This window comes from Bombina bombina, chromosome 7 (genome assembly GCF_027579735.1).
Source record: "Bombina bombina isolate aBomBom1 chromosome 7, aBomBom1.pri, whole genome shotgun sequence".
Taxonomy (NCBI): Eukaryota; Metazoa; Chordata; class Amphibia; order Anura; family Bombinatoridae; genus Bombina; species Bombina bombina.
In genome coordinates, this window is record NC_069505.1 from 514,414,968 (window position 1) to 514,441,112 (window position 26,145).

A 26,145-nucleotide genomic window follows, 5' to 3' on the forward strand; every position below is an offset into this window, starting at 1 on the left:
TATTTGTTCCTAAGGAGTTAGATGTTAAGAATAGGTCTATCCTTGAGAGTGTATCTTTAGCTGTGGTGGTGCAGGTGTAATTTCGTTCTTCTGGGTGTTTATCCCTCCAGATGTCTGTCAATGCTAGGGAATGTTTAAATTTAGATAGGGTCAATGAGTCTCTCTTAGCATTGTGATGAGTCGTGGCATGTCTTGTGGCTGTGTTAGGGTCCCTGCTGGTGTTTGGGGTGCTATATTGTAATCTCCTCCTAAAATCATTGGGGAATCGGCAAATCTCAGTACAATAGTGCCGAGTTCCCTCCAAAACTCTCGCTTGGTAGTGTGTGGACCATAGACCCCCCCCCAAAAGTAATAATTTTGTTTTCATATCTCAGTTTTGCAAGTACATATCTACCTTCTGGGTCTACCAGCTGCTTGTCAATGGTGTAATCTAGATTCCTTCTGAAGAGAATGGCTACCCCTCTAGCGCGCTTTTCTTCATATGTGGTGTGAATTACTTCCCCTACCCACCCTTGTCTCAATTTTTGGTGTTCTGTGCATGATAAATGGGTCTCTTCTAGTATTGCTATATCAGCACGTTGGTTTTTAAGATATTTGAGTATAGCTTTTCTCTTTATGGGGGATGTTATGCCCCCAACGTTCCAGGACACTATTTTCATGATGGATCTCTGTGGGGATATTGGATGTACGTAGCTGTGTGTGGTATATAGTGAGTGTGCGTGTTTTGCCTTGAGCACTTACTGTTAGCTGGTCGAGGGAGAGAGTACAGTCTCGCTGGGGTTTTCAAGGTGTCTTTGCCACCTCCTCCCAGGATCTGGAAGGTTAAAGCACAAATTATCACAATTTTCTTTTACCTTCACTTCTCTGTGTACTTCTGCTGTCTGCAAAAATGATAACTTAAAATCTAATAATCGAACACTCTCAACAATCAACTACACAAACAATTGAACTTTTCAAAATCCCAACAACACTACCCCCCCCCTTCTTTATCTTTTTTTTTAATTTATTTATTTTTTTAAAGGATATGTAGTCGGTGGTTTAAACCACCCTGATTTCTGTATGGCCCTCCATTTAGCCAAAGTAGCCCAATTGGGCTAAAATGCAAGTCACAATGATCAGTATGGAACTTTCTGGTTCAAGTGTTCTCTTCCTCTTCTTGCTGAACTTGTTGTGGTTGCTCTTTATTCCTCTTGGTCTGTTCCAAAAACAGCTGCAGATGTTTTGGTGTCTCAAATATTTTCGGTCCCTGTGCTGTTTGCAGTCACAGCCTGGCTGGGTATAGGAGTGCAACACTTCCATCTGCCATCAAATCCCTACAGTAGGGCGAGAATTCTCTCCTCTTTTTTGAGACTTCAACTGAGTAGTCCTGAAAGATATATATCCTCTTCCCCTCAGAGACAATGGGTGGCATTTGTCTGTATGCTCGGAGTAGTAGTGTTTTAGCTTTGAAATTTAGATAACGTGCCATTATTTGTCTTGGGGCCTGGCCAGGTCCTCCCTCTTGTTTGGATGCTCCAATTCTGTGGGCCCTCTCTGCCGTACAAGGTAGATTGGAGGCAGGAAGTTTGAGTAGCCCAGGGAGAGTGGTTTCTGCAAGTCTAAATAGGGCTTTTGGTTAGACGGATTCTGGGACTCCCACTATCCTGATATTGTTCCTCCTTGACCTGTTCTCCAGGTCATCCAGTTTGGCCTGAAGTATCTTATTTTGCTTCTGAAGGTTGGAGATCGAAGATGATGTTTCTCTATATCTCTCCTCTCCCTCTGCCACTTTTTGCTCGATGTTAATTAGTCGTGACGAAAAGGCTCTGAGATCTGTAGATAGGGTATCCATGCCAGTCTGGAGTTGCTCAATCTTGGGTAAAAATAATGCAGAGAGCTGTGCTACAATGGGGTGCGTGTCTTGTATTGTGGTTGCTGGGGCCTCTGTGGGTGGCAGCTTCTACCCTTTGGTGTAAGGTTTTATCTGAGCAATTTTCTAAGGATTGTGATTGGGAAGCGTTTTCTAATCAATTGAAACTCTTAAAACTCTATCAGGTAGTTCTCCTTCCTTCGACCGCAGGTTCTCCTTGGCACCAGAGGAGAGCTTTGCCGGGCAGAGGCGAATATGTACACCCCTTACAACCCCTGTAGATTGATAAATCAAGCCCTTAGAAACAGTTTGTGATGCTGTTAAGATTATGGCACTGGCAGTTTTTACTAGGAGGGCCTTATGGTTGAAATCATTGTCTGCTTACATGGTTTCTAATTCTAGACTTCTGTCTCTTCTTTTCAAGGGAAATGTAGCAAACAGTAATACTGCACTACTGAACAGTGTAGCAATAAGTAATACTGCACTACTGAACACTGCTAAATCCCCACAGGAATCTTCACAACAAGAATGTCCACAGCATCTGTGATATCTTATAACTTCTTTATTTAGACATTAAAAAACAGTGACATTTCGGGGGAACCCTCTTAGTCATGTATGAAGGTGCGACCCCCAATCCAGATCTTCTGGTAGATTATGCATTTTTCAGGGGGGTTTGTTTCATTCTGTTCAAGATCCTTGTACTTTGAGCTTTTTCCCCAAGGATACAGAATAGGTATGAGATGGCTTAAATGGAAAGGTATCTTCTGTCTGATGTTTCAATGAATCCTGTATTGACAAGAGCCTTTTTTTTAGTTGATTTCATATGGGTGTAATTTGATACAGGGTTAGGGTTTCTATTCAAATCTGTTTATTGTTCCCAAGAATGAATGAACTTACAGACCTGTTCTGTATTTCAAAACTTTAAACAAGTTTCTCAGGGTTTCTTCTTTCAAGGTGGAAACCATTCAGACTATCTATCCTCTTGTTCAACAAGGACAATTTATGTCCTCTATAGATGCTTATCTTCATATGACTTTTCACAGGGATCATCATCAATTCCTAAGGTTTGCTTTTCTGGACAAGCATTTTTCTGTTTGTTGCTCTTCAATTTGGTCTGGCTACCGCTCCCAGGATCTTTACGAAGCTTCTGGGGTCTCTTTTATTGGCGATAAGAGCTCATGGCTTGATGATAGCAGCCTCAGATGCTTTTCCATTTCTTCACTTTCACATGAGGCCCCTGCAGCTTTAAATGCTTCATCAGTGGTGCAGGATTTACTCTAAGGTGGTTCAAAAGATGATATTGGATTCTAAGGCAATCTCTTTCCTGCCCAAATTGGACTGTGAGGTTGAGGTACAGTCTGGGGGTCCCAGACAGCACAGCTAGTTTGGTTACTTCTGGAGTTGAAGTCCATAAATATTTTGGAACTCCATGCAATTTTTAGGGCTCTTTAGTTTTAGCCTATCTTGAATAGAGAGACTTATCCGTGTTTCCAGTCAGACAATGTCACAGCCAGTGTCCCCTCTAAGGCCAGTTTTGTTTGCAGCCCAGCTGTGAAACAGTTAATAAGGTAACCACACCCTGCAATTAGCAAACACTGCACAATGCAGATGGCAAGGTATGGTTCTCTTGTCAACTGTTTCACTGCTGGGCTGCACACAAAACTGTCCTTAGAGGGAACACTGGTCACAGCAGTGGCTTACATCCACTTGCAGTTCCCTGGTGATGAGGGAGTTTTCCCCCATTCTGACTGATAATTTCTGTAGTTCTTATTCAAGGGGTATACATTTGGGATGCAGACGTTCTCAGTTGTCAGCCTCTTCACCTAAGGGAATGGTCTCTTTATCTGGAAGTCTTCAGTCAGATTGTAGACCTATGGGGTCTTGCAGAAGTGGATCTGATGGCTTCTTATTTTAGCAAATAACTCTAGATGTTCCTTAGGTGGAGTTTGAGGATGCTATAGTAGCTCCTTGGTTTTTTAGACTGGGAAGACAGGATCAAGCAAGAGGTATCATCAGTAATCTTGATTACTTCAGCTTGGCTTTGCAGGCTTTGGTTTGCAGATCTGGTGCAGATGTCCAGTTGTCCTTCATGGCTTCTTCTCTGCATAACAACCTTCTGTCTTAAGGTCTGTTGTTTTCATCAGGTTTTTTTTTACATATCTAAACTTTATGGTTTGGAGATTGAACTCTTAGTTTTAAGACAGAGAGGTTTCTCTGATTCTGTCATTTTGGTTCAGGCATGTAAACCTGTGATAAGGAAGATTTAATCACAAGCTTTGTTTTTTGTTTTTGTTTCTTGGTGTGCGGAACATAGGTTCTGTTGGCACTCCTAGAATCCTTTAATTTCTTCAGGGTGGTTTGGATAAGGTTTATCCACTTCTTCCTTGATGGGTTGGATCTCTGCTCTTTCCGTCTTGTTTCTCAAGAATAATGCTGAATATTCTGACTTTTAACTAGGCCCTAATCATGATTAAGCCTGTGATTAACCTATTTCGCCCGTCATGTTTTCAGACTTTTGCTGGTTCCTTCTTTTAAACCTATGCGTGTTTTGGATATTGTTATGAGCACTGTCTCTTTAAGAGGAGACAAGCACTTCTACACTATATAAACTCCCTCCTACCTCACATCCTTGCTTGATTAATGTTGCACATTTCCTGTTTCAGAGGGACTGCATCTTATCCCGCCTTTTATGCTTTCCAGAAGTATCCGATTACCAGCAATCGCTCTCTTGAAACTTAGCTCAGCTTCACAGCTGTCACGGAGCTCAGGGTTGTCAGCTGTGTGTATACTCCTCCCACCTCCTTCTAGGAAGTTTCCCAGCTTCCTGTGTCTAACGACTTCACCTCTCAGTCAAGCTCCTTTACTAAGGTTTTACCGGAACTCAGAGCCCTCCTGTGTTTGTACACATCGCAGCTAGCTGCAATTCGTCTCAAGTCTGTCACTTCTACTAATGCTTTCTAAGCAGCATCTCAGCTCAAGCTACGCTCAGTAAGTTACTGGAGAACAGTACACACGCTGTGCAGCAAGACACTGTGATTTCTTAGGGGTAAGACTTTTCCATTTAAGCTTATCTCTGCTGTTTCATTAATAACTGTGCCAGCTTGTTTTAATTGAGCCACAAATCCTTACTCTGTGTAACAACTTAACCTGTTAAAATCTTAACCATAGAATCCAGGTCTATTCACATCTTTGTGGCATTTTTATATTAAGTTGTTAGTACATCATCAACTTATATTTGTACTGTGATTGACTTCCTAATTGCTCACAAAAACTCCTATGTGTTTATAAGTTCTTCAACTATCAGCATATTTAAATATTACACTGGTGCTCCATTTATCTCCATGCTTTATGGTTGCAAGATCATTTTTGTAACCATAAAGCTAAAATACCTGCTGGTGATTATTATTACAACTATATTATATACCTTATATAGCTGTTTATATTCTCAGCTACAAATTTACACATTAACAAAACAGAACCTCTGAGGGGGTGTTGTACTTATTACACAAAATCTTGTGAGGGATCACTGCAGATATTCACATTTTGTCCTGGAAAGTTTTTATTTCTTTTGGCTATTTCCTTTGCTAGAAGAATTTGATTTGTCTGATTGTTGTGCTGAGGATCCTTATCTTGTTGTTTTTTTCAGGATAAGGCAGTTTTGAGAACTTAGTTCAACCTTTTGTTTAAGGTGGCAAAATCAATCGTAAGACTGTTGTTCACTCTTTGTATCTTAGTTCAAAGAATTCTAAGGAGGAATGCCTCCATTATTTGGATTTGCTCAGAGGTTTACAGTTCTATTTTGCATGCTACTAATGATTTGTTTTACAATCTTGCTAGCTTATTTTTTTTTCTGGTTCCATAAAGGGCCAGATGGATATTTTTTATCATAAACCTTACTTGCAAGTCAGTTTCCTTCCAAATGGGTTCCTGCCTATTTTACCAGATCAGTTGGTTCTCCATGGGCCTAAGAATGAAGCCTCTGTTGATTTACTTTGCAAGGCTGTTTTTTGGTATACTTTACATATTTTATATTCTAGATTCTACCTATTTGATGTTTTTGCTTCTTCTAAAGCAGCTTTTGGTAGGCAAGTCCTTCAGGCAGCCGTTTCTGGGCATTTAGTATTATTGTATATATATTTTCTGCATGATAAACTAAAAAAACAAAAACCCTATCCAATGTATTTGGACTAGTAGAAGTCGGGTTACGGCCAGATTACTTGTGTACTCCAGAGCTTGGATATTAGTTCCAAAGAGTAATGTATTGTGGACTCTCACCACCTTTATGAAAGAAAATATAATTTATTCTTACCTGATAAATTCATTTCTTTCATGGTGGTGAGCCTCCGCCCAATTTTTTCCTGTTGTGATTGTTTTTTCTAGCGGCAGTTTGAGTATGTACAGGCATTTCTAGCTTGGCTGTAAGGTTGGAGCCAGTGTTGTTTGCAAGGATAGGAAGGCCTATTAGCCCATAATATAGAATTATAGAAAGAGAGAGCAATGCCAGAACTCACAAATCTCTACACCAAGCTAATTTTTTGAGACACCAAGCCCCCAGATTTTTCAAGCACTGTCCTAGAATGCAGAGCCACTGGGGGGGAGTAACTTGACTCAAAAATTATTTTGTTGATGAAGAAAACAAATACATCCAAAGCTTGTGTACAGGATGTGTAAAATATACAGTAATATTTTAACCCACTATATTTAGTAATTTACTCTGATTCTCAAATGTATTATTAAAATTGTTCAAAAGGTTTTGTTTTTTTAAGCCAACAGTTCTCACAAAAAACCCAAATGAAAAAGAATTACATACAGAAAATCTGTAAATCTTGTCATCAAATCACAACACATATCACTAATATCTAATGGTTACAGATTCAAATAATAGATTACACTGAAACACTAATTTAAAGTGCAGCATCAGAAAGACTCTCATCACCCAGTAAACAGAATACACTTCCAATTTTCAGATGCACATTTATAGCAAAAGTAATATTATTAACTAGAATAGTTTTTGCTACTAAATGTTCTATTCAAAAAATATTTTTCTTTTTATTAATTTTTAAGGGATGTTTCTCTACTTTGTGAAAAACTGGTTCAATAACAGTACTTCCTGTTAGATTCATAATTGATTATAAAAAGATTTAACTTTTTTCCTCATCCAAAAATATATTTAACATGTTAAATAGTGCTTTTCATGTGCAAAATTAGTTGTTTTTTTGTTTGTGTTTTTTTTTTTTTTACTGTTACACCCATTTAAAATAAATATATATATGTTACTAACATCCAAATAAATGTCTACTTTATTCAAGTCAAATTTTAAGCTTTCCTTGCCTGGATGAAATATGTAGATATGGTGGTGACATGTTTATACTTTTATCTTTCAGAGTATTTGTTTATACCAGGGGATGATATAAATGAAGATTCCAGTACAACAGTTAATCTTTCAAAGAAGGTGGTAGAAGAAGGTTGTGTTAATACACAGAATCAAGGAAAACTTTCAAACAGATACTCACCTAAAGATTCATTGTACAAAAAAAATAATTGCATATCACAGTCACAGCCTCCCCAATGTGAGCAAAAACCCTTCAGTCTTGAGAGCATTTTTGTAGACTGTAATGATGCACCTTCATCTACATCTGTTAATACAAAAGAACCAGAAAACTCTGTGAGTCATTTTAATAGAATAGAACATGAATCTTATTACCAAGGATCATACTCCTTGCCAAAGCCATATCTAAGCCAAAATTTTGGCAAGAACATCTCACAAAGGTTTAGTCTAAATGATCACCTTAGAAAACATAGAGAAGAGGTGTATGTTTGCCCACAAAGTGGAAAAGACTTCTTTGATAGATCAAATTTGATTTCAATAGGTAATAAACCTTATGTTTGCCAGGATTGTGGAAAATGTTTTTCTCACATATCATACTTGATTATTCATCAAAGAACACATACAGGGGAGAAACCCTATGCTTGCCAGATATGTGGAAAACGCTTCTCTGATAGATCTAATTTACGTAAACACTACATAACACATACAGGTGAGAAACCATATGTTTGCCAGAGATGTGGGAAAGGCTTTTCAGATAGATCAAATCTGAATAAACACAACAGGATCCACACAGGTGAGAGGCCCTATGTTTGCCAAGAATGTGGAAAAGCATTCACTTTAAGGAAACTTTTGATTATGCACCACAGGACTCATACAGGAGAGAAGCCTTACGTTTGCCAAGAATGTGGAAAATGCTTCTCTCAAAGGTCAAGTTTAGTTTCACACTACAAAACTCATACAGTAAAAAGAGAGTATGTTAGTCAAACATATAATGATGCTTTGATAATAAATATATCAGATTAAGCACTAATTAAAGGGCCATGAAATACAGTAGAATTGCATAACCAACAAGTACATAATAAAAAGACAATGCAATAGCACTTTGAGTTTTACATTAGCAGTAGCAGCAGATATTTCTTTTATGTAATTGGCAAGAGTCCATGAGCTAGTGACGTATGAGATTTACAATCCTACCAGGAGGGGCAAAGTTTCCCAAACCTCAAAATGTCTATAAATACACTCCTCACTACATCCACAATTCAGTTTTACAAACTTTGCCTCCTATGGAGGTGGTGAAGTATGTTTGTGCTAAGATTTCTACGTTAATATGCGCTTCTCAGCATTTTGAAGCCCGATTCCTCTCAGAGTACAGTGAATGTCAGAGGGATGTGAAGGAAGTATCACCTATTGAATGCAATGGTTTTCCTCGCGGGAGATCGATTTCATAGGTTCTCTGTTATCGGTCGTAGAGATTCATCTCCTACCTCCCTTATTCAGATCGACAATCTACTCTCATATTCCATTACCTCTACTGATAACTGTTTCAGTACTGGTTTGGCTATCTGCTATATGTGGATGGGTGTCTTTCGGTAAGTAGGTTTTCATTACTTAAGACACTCTTAGCTATGGTTTGGCACTTTATGCATTAATATAAAGTTCTAAATATATGTATTGTACTTATATTTGCCATGAGTCAGGTTTATGTATATTTCCTTTTGCAGACTATCAGTTTCATATTTGGGAAAAAACATATTTAGGAAAATATTTTTCTTACCTAGGGTATAGTCTTTTTTTAATTTGACTGCTTTTTAATTAAATTTCGCGAGCAAAATTAGGCTCGCGAGGGCGCAAAATTCCAAAGTTTATTGCGTCCTTCTTGGCACGAGATTTTTTTTTTGGAGCGAATGTACGTCCGATAATGCAAATTCGTAATTTCCGGCGTCTTGGTTGACGACGAGTTCCTTGCACAAGGTTGTTTCTACAATGACGCAAGTGTGTCATCTCCGGATGTTGTTAGCGCCAAAAAAATTTCAGTTTGCGTTGTGCCTCATACTTGGCGCCAAATAATTTAATTATTTAAAACCCTATTCCTATATGCCTCTTGACTTTTTCTATATCAGAGGGCTTTGCTGTTTGCATTTTTTTCCCATTCCTGAAACTGCCATATACGGAAATTGATAATTTTGCGTTATATGTTGTTTTTCTCTTACATTTGCAAGATGTCTCAATCTGATCCTGTCTCAGAAACCACTGTTGGAACCCTGCTGCCTGTTAACAGTTCTACCAAAGCTAAGTGTATCTGTTGTAAATTTGTGGAGATTATATCTCCAGCTGTGGTATGTAATAGTTGTCATGATAAGCTTTTACATGCAGAGAATGTGTCCATCAGTAATAGTACAATGCCTGTTGTTCCTTCAACATCTAATGTACTGAAATTATAAAAGATGAATATAAAATATTTTATTGCTGATGCGATTCAGAAGGCTTTGTCTGCCATCCCGCCTTCTAATAAACGTAAAAGGTCTTTTAAAACATCTCATAAAGTTGATGAAATTTCAAATGACCGACAACATACTGAATTATCCTCCTCTGATGAGGATCTATCTGATTTAGATGATCCTTCCTCAGATATTGACACTAACAAATCTACTTATTTATTTAAAATGGAGTATATTCATTCCTTGTTAAAAGAGGTGTTGATTACATTGGATATTGAGGAAACTAGTCCTCTAAATATTAAAACTAGTAAACGTTTAAATTCTGTTTTCTCCAACATAGGTGTGTCCGGTCCACGGCGTCATCCTTACTTGTGGGATATTCTCTTCCCCAACAGGAAATGGCAAAGAGCCCAGCAAAGCTGGTCACATGATCCCTCCTAGGCTCCGCCTACCCCAGTCATTCTCTTTGCCGTTGTACAGGCAACATCTCCACGGAGATGGCTTAGAGTTTTTTAGTGTTTAACTGTAGTTTTTATTATTCAATCAAGAGTTTGTTATTTTGAAATAGTGCTGGTATGTACTATTTACTCAGAAACAGAAAAGAGATGAAGATTTCTGTTTGTATGAGGAAAATGATTTTAGCAACCGTCACTAAAATCCATGGCTGTTCCACACAGGACTGTTGAGAGCAATTAACTTCAGTTGGGGGAACAGTGAGCAGTCTCTTGCTGCTTGAGGTATGACACATTCTAACAAGACGATGTAATGCTGGAAGCTGTCATTTTCCCTATGGGATCCGGTAAGCCATGTTTATTACGATCGTAAATAAGGGCTTCAAAAAGGGCTTATTAAGACTGTAGACTTTTTCTGGGCTAAATCGATTGATTATTAACACATATTTAGCCTTGAGGAATCATTTTATCTGGGTATTTTGATATAATATTATCGGCAGGCACTGTTTTAGACACCTTATTCTTTAGGGGCTTTCCCAAAGCATAGGCAGAGACTCATTTTCGCGCCGGTGTTGCGCACTTGTTTTTGAGAGGCATGGCATGCAGTCGCATGTGAGAGGAGCTCTGATACTTAGAAAAGACTTTCTGAAGGCGTCATTTGGTATCGTATTCCCCTTGGGGCTTGGTTGGGTCTCAGCAAAGCAGATACCAGGGACTGTAAAGGGGTTAAAGTTCAAAACGGCTCCGGTTCCGTTATTTTAAGGGTTAAAGCTTCCAAATTTGGTGTGCAATACTTTTAAGGCTTTAAGACACTGTGGTGAAAATTTGGTGAATTTTGAACAATTCCTTCATGTTTTTTCGCAATTGCAGTAATAAAGTGTGTTCAGTTTAAAATTTAAAGTGACAGTAACGGTTTTATTTTAAAACGTTTTTTGTACTTTGTTATCAAGTTTATGCCTGTTTAACATGTCTGAACTACCAGATAGACTGTGTTCTGAATGTGGGGAAGCCAGAATTCCTATTCATTTAAATAAATGTGATTTATGTGACAATGACAATGATGCCCAAGATGATTCCTCAAGTGAGGGGAGTAAGCATGGTACTGCATCATTCCCTCCTTCGTCTACACGAGTCTTGCCCACTCAGGAGGCCCCTAGTACATCTAGCGCGCCAATACTCCTTACTATGCAACAATTAACGGCTGTAATGGATAATTCTGTCAAAAACATTTTAGCCAAAATGAACACTTATCAGCGTAAGCGCGACTGCTCTGTTTTAGATACTGAAGAGCATGACGACGCTGATAATAATATTTCTGAAGGGCCCCTAACCCAGTCTGATGGGGCCAGGGAGGTTTTGTCTGAGGGAGAAATTACTGATTCAGGGAACATTTCTCAACAAGCTGAACCTGATGTGATTGCATTTAAATTTAAGTTGGAACATCTCCGCATTCTGCTTAAGGAGGTATTATCCACTCTGGATGATTGTGACAAGTTGGTCATCCCAGAGAAACTATGTAAAATGGACAAGTTCCTAGAGGTGCCGGGGCTCCCAGAAGCTTTTCCTATACCCAAGCGGGTGGCGGACATTGTTAATAAAGAATGGGAAAGGCCCGGTATTCCTTTCGTCCCTCCCCCCATATTTAAAAAATTGTTTCCTATGGTCGACCCCAGAAAGGACTTATGGCAGACAGTCCCCAAGGTCGAGGGAGCGGTTTCCACTTTAAACAAACGCACCACTATACCCATAGAGGATAGTTGTGCTTTCAAAGATCCTATGGATAAAAAATTAGAAGGTTTGCTTAAAAAGATGTTTGTTCAGCAGGGTTACCTTCTACAACCAATTTCATGCATTGTCCCTGTCGCTACAGCCGCATGTTTCTGGTTCGATGAGCTGATAAAGGCGGTCGATAGTGATTCTCCTCCTTTTGAGGAGATTATGGACAGAATCAATGCTCTCAAATTGGCTAATTCTTTCACCCTAGACGCCACTTTGCAATTGGCTAGGTTAGCGGCTAAGAATTCTGGGTTTGCTATTGTGGCGCGCAGAGCGCTTTGGTTGAAATCTTGGTCGGCTGATGCGTCTTCCAAGAACAAGCTACTTAACATTCCTTTCAAGGGGAAAACGCTGTTTGGCCCTGACTTGAAAGAGATTATCTCTGATATCACTGGGGGTAAGGGCCACGCCCTTCCTCAGGATCGGCCTTTCAAGGCAAAAAATAAACCTAATTTTCGTCCCTTTCGTAGAAACGGACCAGCCCAAGGTGCTACGTCCTCTAAGCAAGAGGGTAATGCTTCTCAAGCCAAGCCAGCTTGGAGACCAATGCAAGGCTGGAACAAGGGAAAGCAGGCCAAGAAACCTGCCACTGCTACCAAGACAGCATGAAATGTTGGCCCCCGATCCGGGACCGGATCTGGTGGGGGGCAGACTCTCTCTCTTCGCTCAGGCTTGGGCAAGAGATGTTCTGGATCCTTGGGCGCTAGAAATAGTCTCCCAAGGTTATCTTCTGGAATTCAAGGGACTTCCCCCAAGGGGGAGGTTCCACAGGTCTCAGTTGTCTTCAGACCACATAAAAAGACAGGCATTCTTACATTGTGTAGAAGACCTGTTAAAAATGGGAGTGATTCATCCTGTTCCATTAAGAGAACAAGGGATGGGGTTCTACTCCAATCTGTTTATAGTTCCCAAGAAAGAGGGAACGTTCAGACCAATCTTAGATCTCAAGATCTTAAACAAGTTTCTCAAGGTTCCATCGTTCAAGATGGAAACCATTCGAACAATTCTTCCTTCCATCCAGGAAGGTCAATTCATGACCACGGTGGATTTAAAGGATGCGTATCTACATATTCCTATCCACAAGGAACATCATCGGTTCCTGAGGTTCGCATTCCTGGACAAACATTACCAGTTCGTGGCGCTTCCTTTCGGATTAGCCACTGCTCCAAGGATTTTCACAAAGGTACTAGGGTCCCTTCTAGCTGTGCTAAGACCAAGGGGCATTGCTGTAGTACCTTACTTGGACGACATTCTGATTCAAGCGTCGTCCCTTCCTCAAGCAAAGGCTCACACGGACATTGTCCTGGCCTTTCTCAGATCTCACGGATGGAAAGTGAACGTGGAAAAGAGTTCTCTATCTCCGTCAACAAGGGTTCCCTTCTTGGGAACCATAATAGACTCCTTAGAAATGAGGATTTTTCTGACAGAGGCCAGAAAAACAAAACTTCTAGACTCTTGTCGGATACTTCATTCCGTTCCTCTTCCTTCCATAGCTCAGTGCATGGAAGTGATCGGGTTGATGGTAGCGGCAATGGACATAGTTCCTTTTGCACGCATTCATCTAAGACCATTACAACTGTGCATGCTCAGTCAGTGGAATGGGGACTATACAGACTTGTCTCCGAAGATACAAGTAAATCAGAGGACCAGAGACTCACTCCGTTGGTGGCTGTCCCTGGACAACCTGTCACGAGGGATGACATTCCGCAGACCAGAGTGGGTCATTGTCACGACCGACGCCAGTCTGATGGGCTGGGGCGCGGTCTGGGGATCCCTGAAAGCTCAGGGTCTTTGGTCTCGGGAAGAATCTCTTCTACCGATAAATATTCTGGAACTGAGAGCGATATTCAATGCTCTCAAGGCTTGGCCTCAGCTTGCGAGGGCCAAGTTCATACGGTTTCAATCAGACAACATGACAACTGTTGCGTACATCAACCATCAGGGGGGAACAAGGAGTTCCCTGGCGATGGAAGAAGTGACCAAAATCATTCTATGGGCGGAGTTTCACTCCTGCCACCTGTCTGCTATCCACATCCCAGGAGTGGAAAATTGGGAAGCGGATTTTCTGAGTCGTCAGACATTGCATCCGGGGGAGTGGGAACTCCATCCGGAAATCTTTGCCCAAGTCACTCAGCTGTGGGGCATTCCAGACATGGATCTGATGGCCTCTCGTCAGAACTTCAAAGTTCCTTGCTACGGGTCCAGATCCAGGGATCCCAAGGCGGCTCTAGTGGATGCACTAGTAGCACCTTGGACCTTCAAACTAGCTTATGTGTTCCCGCCGTTTCCTCTCATCCCCAGGCTGGTAGCCAGGATCAATCAGGAGAGGGCGTCGGTGATCTTGATAGCTCCTGCGTGGCCACGCAGGACTTGGTATGCAGATCTGGTGAATATGTCATCGGCTCCACCTTGGAAGCTACCTTTGAGACGAGACCTTCTTGTTCAGGGTCCGTTCGAACATCCGAATCTGGTTTCACTCCAGCTGACTGCTTGGAGATTGAACGCTTGATCTTATCGAAGCGAGGGTTCTCAGATCCTGTTATCGATACTCTTGTTCAGGCCAGGAAGCCTGTAACTAGAAAGATTTACCACAAAATTTGGAAAAAATATATCTGTTGGTGTGAATCTAAAGGATTCCCTTGGGACAAGGTTAAGATTCCTAGGATTCTATCCTTCCTTCAAGAAGGATTGGAAAAAGGTTTATCTGCAAGTTCCCTGAAGGGACAGATTTCTGCCTTGTCTGTGTTACTTCACAAAAAGCTGGCCGCTGTGCCAGATGTTCAAGCTTTTGTTCAGGCTCTGGTTAGAATTAAGCCTGTTTACAAACCTTTGACTCCTCCTTGGAGTCTCAATTTAGTTCTTTCAGTTCTTCAGGGGGTTCCGTTTGAACCCTTGCATTCCGTTGATATTAAGTTATTATCTTGGAAAGTTTTGTTTTTAGTTGCAATTTCTTCTGCTAGAAGAGTTTCAGAATTATCTGCTCTGCAGTGTTCTCCTCCTTATCTGGTGTTCCATGCAGATAAGGTGGTTTTACGTACTAAACCTGGTTTTCTTCCAAAAGTTGTTTCTAACAAAAACATTAACCAGGAGATTATCGTACCTTCTCTGTGTCCGAAACCAGTTTCGAAGAAGGAACGTTTGTTGCACAATTTGGATGTTGTTCGCGCTCTAAAATTCTATTTAGATGCTACAAAGGATTTTAGACAAACATCTTCCTTGTTTGTTGTTTATTCCGGTAAAAGGAGAGGTCAAAAAGCAACTTCTACCTCTCTCTCTTTTTGGATTAAAAGCATCATCAGATTGGCTTATGAGACTGCCGGACGGCAGCCTCCCGAAAGAATCACAGCTCATTCCACTAGGGCTGTGGCTTCCACATGGGCCTTCAAGAACGAGGCTTCTGTTGATCAGATATGTAGGGCAGCGACTTGGTCTTCACTGCACACTTTTACCAAATTTTACAAGTTTGATACTTTTGCTTCTTCTGAGGCTATTTTTGGGAGAAAGGTTTTGCAAGCCGTGGTGCCTTCCATTTAGGTGACCTGATTTGCTCCCTCCCTTCATCCGTGTCCTAAAGCTTTGGTATTGGTTCCCACAAGTAAGGATGACGCCGTGGACCGGACACACCTATGTTGGAGAAAACAGAATTTATGTTTACCTGATAAATTACTTTCTCCAACGGTGTGTCCGGTCCACGGCCCGCCCTGGTTTTTTTAATCAGGTCTGATAATTTATTTTCTTTAACTACAGTCACCACGGTACCATATGGTTTCTCCTATGCAAATATTCCTCCTTAACGTCGGTCGAATGACTGGGGTAGGCGGAGCCTAGGAGGGATCATGTGACCAGCTTTGCTGGGCTCTTTGCCATTTCCTGTTGGGGAAGAGAATATCCCACAAGTAAGGATGACGCCGTGGACCGGACACACCGTTGGAGAAAGTAATTTATCAGGTAAACATAAATTCTGTTTTATAAACCTCCTGTGGTTACTCCAGAGGTTTTTTCATTTCCTGATGCTATTTCTGATATGATTTCTAAGGAATGGAATAGGCCTGGTACTTCTTTTATTCCTTCTTCAAGGTTTAAAAAATCGTATTCCTTTGCCAGCAGTTAGATTGGAGTTTTGGGAAAAGATCCCCAAAGTTGATGGGGCTATTTTTACTCTTGCTAAACGTACTACTATTCCTATGGAAGATAGTACTTCTTTTAAAGACCCTTTAGTTAGGAAACTTGAATTTTATCTAAGGAAAGCTTATTTATATTCTGGCTATCTTCTCAGGCCTGCCATTTCTATGGCTGATGTTGCAGCTGCATCAACATTTTGGTTGGAAAGTTTAGCGCAACAGGAAGCGGATCCTGATTTGTCTAGCATTGTTGGCTTGCTTCAACGTGCTAATCATTTTATCTGTGATGCCATTTTTTAATATCATCAATATTGATGTTAAATCTATTTTAGCTAGAAGAGCTTTGTGGCTCAAATATTGGAATGCTGACATGGTATCTAAGTCTAGATTACTATCTCTTTCTTTCCAAGGTAATAAGTTATTTGGTTCTCAGTTGGATTTGATTATTTCAACTGTCACTGGGGGGAAGGGAGTTTTTTTGCCTCAGGATAAAAGACCTAAGGATAAATCTAAAGCTGCTAACCATTTCCGTTCCTTTCGACAAAATAAGGAACAGAAACCTAATCCTTCCCCCAAAGAATCTGGTTCAAATTGGAAACTTTCTTCAAGTTGGAGTAAATCCAAACAGTTTAAGAAAACAAAGCAAGCCCCCAAGTCTGCATGAAGGTGCGGCCCTCGTTCCAGGTCAACTGGTAGGGGGCAGATTAAGATTCTTCCAAGGTATTTGGGCAGATTCTGTCAAAAATCAATGGATTCAGAGTATGGAATCTCAAGGGTACCAAATAGGATTCAGAGTAAGACTTCCTGTGAGAAGATTTTTTTTCTCTCACGCATTCCAACAAATCCAGTAAAGGCTCAGACTTTTCTGAAATGTGTTTCAGACCAGGGTTAATCATATCATTTCAGTTTCAGGAACAGAGTCTGGGGTTTTATTCAAATCTATTCATTGTCCCACAGAAAAAAATTCATTCAGGCCAGTTCTGGATCTGAAAATTTTGAATCGTTATGTAAGAGTACCAACTTTCAAAATGGTGACTATAAGGACAATTCTGCCTTATGTTCAGCAAGGGCATTATATGTCCACAATAGACTTACAGGATTCATATCTTCATATTACGATTCACTCAGACCACTATCAGTTCCTGACATTCTCTTTTCTAGAGAAGCATTACCAATTTGTCGCTCTTCCATTTGGCCTAGCAACAACTCCAAGAATCTTTTAAAAGGTTCTCGGTGCACTACTCTCTGTAATCAGAGAACGGGTTATTGCAGTGTTTCCTTATTTGGACGATATCTTGGTACTAGCTCAGTCTTTACATTCTGCAGAATCTCACACAAATCAACTAGTGTTGTTTCTTCAAAGACATGGTTGGAGGATCAATTTACCAGAAAGTTCTTTGATTCCTCAGACAAGGGTCACCTTTTTAGGTTTCCAGATAAATTGTGTCCATGACTCTGTCTCTAACAGACAAGAAACGATTCAAATTGGTTTCAGCTTCACCTTCAGTCTCAATCATTCCCTTCAGTAGCTATGTGCATGGAAGTTTTAGGTCTCATGACAGCAGCATCAGACGCGATCCCCTTTGCTAGTTTTCATATGAGACCTCTACAGCTTTGTATGCTGAACCAATGGTGCAGGGATTATACAAAGATATCACAATTATTATCCTTAAATCCTTATGTTCGACTCTCTCTGACTTGGTGGTTATATCACCATCATATAATTCAAGGGGCCTCTTTTGTTCGTCCAACCTGAACTGTGATCACAACAGATGCAAGTCTTTCAGGTTGGGGAGCTGTCTGGTGATCTCTGACAGCACAAGGGGTTTGGAAATCTCAAGAGGCGAGGTTACCAATCAATATTTCTCTTGTAAAGGTGTATCCAGTCCACGGGTTCATCCATTACTTGTAGGATATTCTCCTTCCCAACAGGAAGTTGCAAGAGGACACCCACAGCAGAGCTGTCTATATAGCTCCTCCCCTAACTGCCACCCCCAGTCATTCTCTTGCAACTCTCAACAAGATAGGAAGTGTAAGAGATATGTGGTGACTTAGTGTAGTTTTTACCTTCAATCAAGAGTTTGTTATTTTTAAACGGTACCAGCGTCGTACTGTTTTACTCTCAGGCATAAATTAGAAGAAGAATTCTGCCTGGAGGTTGATGATCTTAGCGATTTGTAACTAAGGTCCATTGCTGTTCTCACGCATAACTGAAGAGTATGGGAGAGACTTCAGTTGGGGGAACGGTCTGCAGATTACCTGCTTTGAGGTATGTTCAGTATATTTATTTCTAGAGAGATGATAAGATCTAGAAAATGCTGACAGAGCCTTGTATATTTGAGGTAAGCCTGATGCAGTGATTTAATGACTGGGTTCATGCTTACAAAAAAGGGTAATATTCATGTTAATACTCATATTACTTAGTGACAAAACGTTTGCATGTTATATAGAAAGAACATTTTTTTCTCTGAGGGTGATAAATCTTTATTTGGGGCCTAGTTTCCACATGGCTAGTCAGATACTCCTAGGAGTATTTTCTTAAGGCCCTCTGACATCGAGTGCATGGTGGGAGGGGCCTATTTTCGCGCTCTAGATGCGCAGCTCTTATTCAGACTGAGACATCCAGCTTCCCTAAAGGAGTCCTCTGGCATCTAAAGACCACTATAGAGGGCTTATTTCTGCCAGAAATCGTATTTGAGGGCAGGTAGGAGCCACAGCAGAGCTGTGGCAAGGTGTTTAACTGTTTATTAACGTTTTTTAACGTTTTTAAAATCCGGTTTGGGGCCTAAAGGGTTAATCATCCATTTGCAAGTGGGTGCAATGCTGTTTTAGTCCCTTATACACACTGTAAACATTTCGAAGACATACAGACATTGTTCTGGCATTCCTGAGGTCTCACGGGTGGAAGGTGAACGAAGAAAAGAGTTCTCTCTCCCCTCTCACAAGAGTTTCCTTCCTAGGAACTCTGATAGATTCAGTAGAAATGACAGAGGTCAGGTTGTCAAAGCTTCTAACTTCCTGCCGTGCTCTTCATTCCACTTCTCGGCCGTCAGTGGCTCAGTGTATGGAAGTAATCGGCCTAATGGTTGCAGCAATGGACATAGTTCCGTTTGCCCGCCTACATCTCAGACCACTGCAACTTTGCATGCTCAATCAGTGGAATGGGGACTACACAGATTTGTCTCCTCGGATAAGTCTGGATCAAGAGACCAGGGATTCTCTACTCTGGTGGTTATCTCGCGTCCATCTGTCCAGGGGAATGAGTTTCCGCAGGCCAGAATGGACTATAGTGACGACAGATGCCAGCTTTCTGTGCTGGGGCGCAGTCTGGAACTCCCTGAAGGCTCAGGGTTCGTGGACTCAGGAGGAAGCCCTCCTTCCGATAAACATTCTGGAACTGAGAGCGATATTCAAGGCTCTTCTTGCTTGGCCTCAACTAGCTGCGGTCAGGTTCATCAGATTTCAGTCGGACAACATCACGACTGTAGCCTATATCAACCATCAGGGGGGAACAAGGAACCCCCTGGCAATGTTGGAGGTTTCAAAGATAATTCTATGGGCAGAGGTTCACTCTTGCCATCTCTCAGCTATCCATATCCCAGGAGTAGAGAACTGGGAGGCGGATTTTCTAAGTCAGCAGACTTTTCATCCGGGGGAGTGGGAGCTCCATCCGGAGGTATTTGCCCAGCTGATTCAACTATGGGGCAAAGCAGAACTGGATCTGATGGCGTCTCATCAGAACGCCAAGCTTCCTTGTTACGGGTCCAGGTCAAGGGATCCCCAGGCAGCGCTGATAGATGCTCTAGCAGTGCCCTGGTCCTTCAGCCTGGCTTATGTGTTTCCATCATTTCCTCTGCTCCCTCGTCTGATTGCCAAGATCAAGCAGGAGAGAGCTTCAGTGATTTTGATAGCACCTGCGTGGCCACGCAGGACTTGGTATGCAGATCTGGTGGACATGTCATCCTTTCCACCATGGACTCTGCCGCTGAGGCAGGACCTTCTACTTCAAGGCCCTTTCAAACATCCAAATCTAATTTCTCTGCGTCTGACTGCTTGGAGATTGAACGCTTGATTTTATCAAAACGTGGTTTCTCCGAGTCGGTCATTGATACCTTAATTCAGGCTCGAAAGCCTGTCACCAGGAAAATCTATCATAAGATATGGTGTAAATATCTTCATTGGTGTGAATCCAAGGGTTACTCAAGGAGTAAGGTCAGGATTCCCAGGATATTATCTTTTTTCCAAGAAGGATTGGAGAAGGGATTGTCAGCTAGTTCCTTAAAGGGACAGATTTCTGCTCTGTCTATTCTTTTGCACAAACGTCTGGCTGATGTTCCAGATGTTCAGGCGTTTTTTCAGGCTTTATTTAGATTCAAGCCTGTGTTTAAACCTGTTGCTCCGCCATGGAGTTTAAATTTAGTTCTTAAAGGGGTTCAGTTTGAACCTTTGCATTCCATAGATATTAAACTTTTATCTTGGAAAGTTCTGTTTTTAGTAGTTATTTCTTCGGCTCGAAGAGTTTCAGAGTTATCTGCCTTACAGTGTGATTCCCCTTATCTGATCTTCCATGCAGATAAGGTAGTTTTGCGTACCAAACCTGGGTTTCTTCCTAAGGTGGTATCTAATAAGAATATCAATCAGGAGATTGTTGTTCCTTCACTGTGTCCTAATCCTTCTTCAAAGAAGGAATGTCTATTACACAATCTTGATGTGGTTTGTGCTTTAAAGTTTTATTTACAAGCTACTTAGGATTTTCGTCAAACATCTGCTTTGTTTGTTGTCTACTCTGGACAGAGGAGAGGCCAAAAGGCTTCGGCAACTTCTCTTTCTTTTTGGCTAAGAAGCATAATCCGTTTAGCTTATGAGACTGCTGGCCATCAGCCTCCTGAAAGAATTACAGCTCATTCTACTAGAGCGGTAGTTTCCACATGGGCTTTTAAACATGAGGCCAGATTTGTAAGGCGGCGACTTGGTCTACGCTTCATACCTTTTCTAAATTCTACAAATTTGATACTTTTGCTTTCTCGGGGGCTATTTTTGTGAGAAAGGTCTTACAGGCAGTGGTGCCTTCCGTTTAATTTCCTGCCTTGTCCCTCCCTTCATCCGTGTCCTAAAGCTTTGGTATTGGTATCCCACAAGTAATGGATGAACCCGTGGACTGGATACACCTTTACAAGAGAAAACAAAATTTATGCTTACCTGATAAATTTCTTTCTCTTGTGGTGTATCCAGTCCACGGCCCGCCCTGTCATTTTAAGGCAGGTGTTTTTTATTTTTAAACTACAGTCACCACTGCACCCTATAGTTTCTCCTTTTTCTTGCTTGTCTTCGGTCGAATGACTGGGGGTGGCAGTTAGGGGAGGAGCTATATAGACAGCTCTGCTGTGGGTGTCCTCTTGCAACTTCCTGTTGGGAAGGAGAATATCCCACAAGTAATGGATGAACCCGTGGACTGGATACAACACAAGAGAAAGAAATTTATCAGGTAAGCATAAATTTTGTTTTTAGAACGCCATGCTATTTTCAGGGCTCTTTTGGTTTGGCCTCTGTTGAAAAAAGAACCGTTCATTTGTTTTCAGACAGACAAAATCACAACTGTGGCATATGTCAATCATCAGGGTGGGACTCATAGTCCCCAAGCTGTGAAAGATACTTGCTTGGGCAGAATCCAGCTCCTGTCTAATGTCTGTGGTTCATATCCCAGGTATAGACAATTGGGAAGCGGATTATCTCAGCCATCAGACTTTACATCCGGGGGAGTGGTCGCTCCATCCAGATGTAATTTCTCAGATTGTTCAGATGTGGGCTCTTCCAGAAATAGATCTGATGGCTTCCCATCTAAACAAGAAACTATCCAGGTACCTGTCCAGGTCCAGGGATCCTTATGCGGAAGCGGTGGATGCGTTAACAGTTAATTGGTGTTACCAACCTGCTTATATTTTCCCGCCTCTAGTTCTTCTTCCAAGAGTGATCTTCAAAATCATCATGGAACAGTCGTTTGTGTTGCTGGTAGCTCCAGCAGGGCCTCACAGGTTTTGGTATGCGGATCTTGTTCGGATGTCCAGTTTTCTAGTTCTAGGAAAGGTCAGAAGGCTTTTGATTCATCAGGTGTCAGGGTTTTTACCTGTTTTGTTTGCCATGTGCTGCTGGCAGCCATTTTACTCACCTCTCTTGCAGACTATGGTGCATTGTGGGGGATGCTGCTCATTTCCTGCAAGTCTTTTTATGGCCAGACTGGTGTGCATCATCCATGTGAGACAGGATGCAGTCTCAGAATTGTGATGTCATCACTTATTTAAAGGGCCTCTGTTCAGTATTCTTTGCCTTTCCGTTGTCTCAGACCTGTTTGTGAGAGCTCCTGTATATTACCTGGCTTGTTCCTGACTCTGCTGTTTTCCTTGTTCCTGATTCCGGCTCGTCTGACTACTTGCTTTGGCTCCTGACTCGGCTCATCTGACTTCCAGCTCTGGTTTTTGATTCCTGGCTTGTTATTTGACTTGTGGACTTTTTATTATTTTTTGCTATTAATAAGGTGTGATTATTTTTGCACTTCTCGTCTCAGTCTGATTCCTGGCACCCTGAAATTACGCAAAGGCCACGACTCCTGATGGTGCTGATAATCAACCTTTACCTGCCATAATTTCCAGGATGGATGAACAGGATCACCGCTTGGATCAATTTGCACTAGCCCTGCAAACCCTGCTGACTTGCACTGCACATTTGGACCAAAATGTCCCGCAAGTTATGGCTGCTCCTGTTTCCGCTGCTGCACCTAGTCCTACCAGGAGCATGTCCGGTTCTGCACTTCCACTTTAGCGATATGAAGGCGATCCTAATCAGTGCAGAGGGTTTTTGAACTAGGTGGGCATTTACTTTGAGATGTTACCTCAGGTGTTTCCCTCTGACAGAGCTAAGGTGGGATTTCTCATCTCGTTACTCTCTGACACAGCTCTTGCCTGGGCTAATCCCTTGTGGGAGACTAATAAACCTGTGATTTCAAATTACCCTGAATTTGTGGTCTCCTTTCGAAAGGTATTTGATGTTCCGGCTCGCTCCTCCTCTGCTGCTAAACAACTCATGTCCATTCAGCAAGGTACAAGATCTGTTGCTCAGTATGCCATTGAGTTCCGTACACTTGCCGCAGAGGTAGGTTGGAACAATGAAGCCCTTGTTGCCGCCTTCTTTCATGGGCTCTCTGATGCGATTAAAGACGAAGTTGCTGCCAGAGATTTACCAGAGAATCTTGAGGCATTGGTGTCTTTTTTGATCCTAATTGACATCAGACTAAGTGAGAGGCCCTCTTTCAATGAGCACTTGCGGAAGCCTCCTGTTCCGTTGTCTCCTACGTGTTCATTCCCACCCATGCCTCCCTTGCCTCCTGGTCCTGAGTCACCAGGTACTGCTGAGCCGATGCAGTTGGGATAAACGCGTCTCTCCACGGCGGAGAGGGCCTTTAGGAGGAGGGAGGGAGGGGCTCTGCCTCTATTGTGGGTTACAGGGCCACCTTTTGAAGTCTTGTCCTACACGGCCGGGAAACGCTCACACCTAAGGTCCTGTCGGGGGCAGACCTTGGGTAGTTTATCCTCGTCCCCAGAACCACTAAAGGAGAAACCTTTGGTCACGGTTGTCCATTCCTGGGTGGACACCTCCATAGTCACCCAGGCTCTTGTTGACTCCGGTGCTGCAGGATATTTCATTGACAGTGCTTTTGTATCAAAACACTCCATTCCTGTTTTGCCTCGGTCCGTTCCGCTTGCTATTGAGGCCATTGATGTCAGGCCCCTTCCAGCCCATACTCTTTACTCACGAAACTGCTCCGTTATCCATGACTGTTGGTGCTCTCCATTTTGAAACCCTCCAGTTCCAGGTGATAAACTCTCTGCATTTTCCGGTTGTTCTGGGTTATCCCTGGCTCCAAAAGCACAATCCCAGTCTTGATTGGCGCAGGTCCGAAATTTTGTCGTGGTCTCTGCAATGTATTTCTACTTGTCTTCGGAAACCAGTTAAAGTCTTGTGCACGTCCTCTGTATCTCAATTGCCAGAGGAGTACCGAGAGTTCCTAGACGTTTTTGACAAGGTGCGTGCCGGTACGTTGCCTCCTCACCGGTTTTACGATTGTGCCGTAGACCTGCAACCTGGAGCCATTCCTCCTTGGGGCCGGGTTTACCCTCTGTCTGTTGGGGAGAATTGCTCTATGGAGGAGTATGTTGCCGATGCTCTGTCGCGGGGGATCATCCGCAAATCCATTGGTTCCTTCGTCTGATGTTCATGCTCCCGCCCTCCTCCGTGCCTTAAATACCCGTTTCCCCAATAAGCCTTTTGTCCTCCCGCGGAGGAGGGGTCGTTGAGGGGAGGGTACTGTCAGGGTTTTTACCTGTTTTGTTTGCCATGTGCTGCTGGCAGCCATTTTACTCGCCTCTCTTGCATACTATGGTGCATTGTGGGGGATGCTTCTCATTTCCTGCACTTCCTTTTATGGCCAGACTGGTGTGCATCATCCATGTGAGACAGGATGCAGTCTCAGAATTGTGATGTCATCACTTATTATTTAAAGGGCCTCTGTTCAGTATGCTTTGCCTTTGCGTTGTCTCAGACCTGTTTGTGAGAGCTCCTGTATATTACCTGGCTATGTGACGTCCCTCCTGGTTCCTGATCCCTGGCTTGTTCCTGACCCTGCTGTTTTCCTTGTTCCTGATTCCGGCTCGTCTGACTACTCGCTTTGGCTCCTGACTCGGCTCGTCTGACTTCCAGCTCTGGTTTTTGATTTCTGGCTTATTTGACTTGTGGACTTTTTATTTTTTGCTATTAATAAGGTGTGATTATTTTTGCACTTCTTGTCTCAGTCTGATTCCTGGCACCCTGACATCAGGCTTATTTGGAGTCAGGTCAGGCCCCGCCTCAGAGAATTACAGCTCATTATACTAGATCAGTCTCCACTTCATGGACTTTTAAGAATGAATTCAATGCAGCAACTTGGTCGTCTTTGCATACATTTACTAAATTCTATCGTTTTTATATATTTGCTTCTTCTGAAGCAGTTTTTGGTAGAAACGTTTTTCAGGCAGCTGTTTCAGTTTGATTCCTCTGCTTATGTTTAAGTTTTTTTCTTTTTATTATGAGAATAAACTTCTATTTTGGGTTGTGGATTAATTTTTTTCAGCGTAAAATGGCTGTTATTATTTTGTCCCTCCCTCTCTAGTGACTCTTCTGTGGAGTTCCACATCTTGGGTATTGCTATCCCATATGTCACTAGCTCATGGACTCTTGCCAATTACATGAAAGAAAACCATAATTTATGTAAGAACTTACCTGATAAATTAATTTCTTTCATATTGGCAAGAGTCCATGAAACCCACCTTTTTTTATGGTGGTTATGATTTTTTGTATAAAGCACAATTATTTTAAAATCCCTTTGTTAATGCTTTTTACTCCTTTCTTTATCACCCCTCTACTTGCCTATTTGTTTAACTGAATTGATGGTGGGGTGAGGGGTGTATTTATAGGAATTTTGAGGTTTGGGAAACTTTGCCCCTCCTTGAAGGATTGTATGCCCCATATGTCACTAGCTCATGCCAATATGAAAGAAATGAATTTATCAGGGAAGTTCTTACATAAATTATGTTTTTCCGTCATATTTAACATTTACTTTAATTTTCTGGCCCCATGACAGCCATCAGCCAATAACAGACTCACATAGTATACACTGAGATCTTGCATGTAGGATCTGATGCCTCAGAAAGTATGTGTATAAAAGACTGCAAGATTGAATAGTGGAAGTAAATTGGAAAGTCTCTTAAAACTGCATGATCTATCTGAATCATGAAAATTTAATTTTGACTAGTGTCCCTTTAAATAAAGTAGAAGAGTGAAGCTAGAAATATGCTAGAAGATAATTCAATGATGTTTTTTTATTATTTTAGCAGTATTCATCACCTATAGGAGATAGTCAAATTGTGTGCTTGACTTAATAGATGGCCTTATTAAATCTTATATTTTAATTAACTGGATATTTTAAACATATAAAAAAGGGATATAAAACAGTCTGTGTTATTGTTGTTGTTAAAAAAAAAAAACACGAAACAGTGGTTTATTCATAATAAAAATCTCTTCAATATGTATTGTTTAATTTCATTTGTACAGGTTCCATTACTTCCTGTCACAGCCCCACATGGGGTACTGT

At 41.7% G+C, this 26,145-nt stretch overlaps 1 protein-coding gene across 1 annotated transcript in view; it reads left to right on the forward strand.

Moving 5' to 3' along the window:
* Nucleotides 1-8,370, forward strand: part of LOC128636482 (zinc finger protein 675-like) — a 269,165-nt gene extending 260,795 nt beyond the window's left edge. The window contains exon 9 of the mRNA XM_053689493.1: nt 7,234-8,370. Coding sequence (XP_053545468.1) covers nt 7,234-8,201 — 968 coding nt within the window. The 3' untranslated portion in view covers nt 8,202-8,370. The remainder of the gene's footprint in view (nt 1-7,233) is intronic.
* The last annotated feature ends 17,775 nt before the right edge of the window (nt 8,371-26,145 follow it).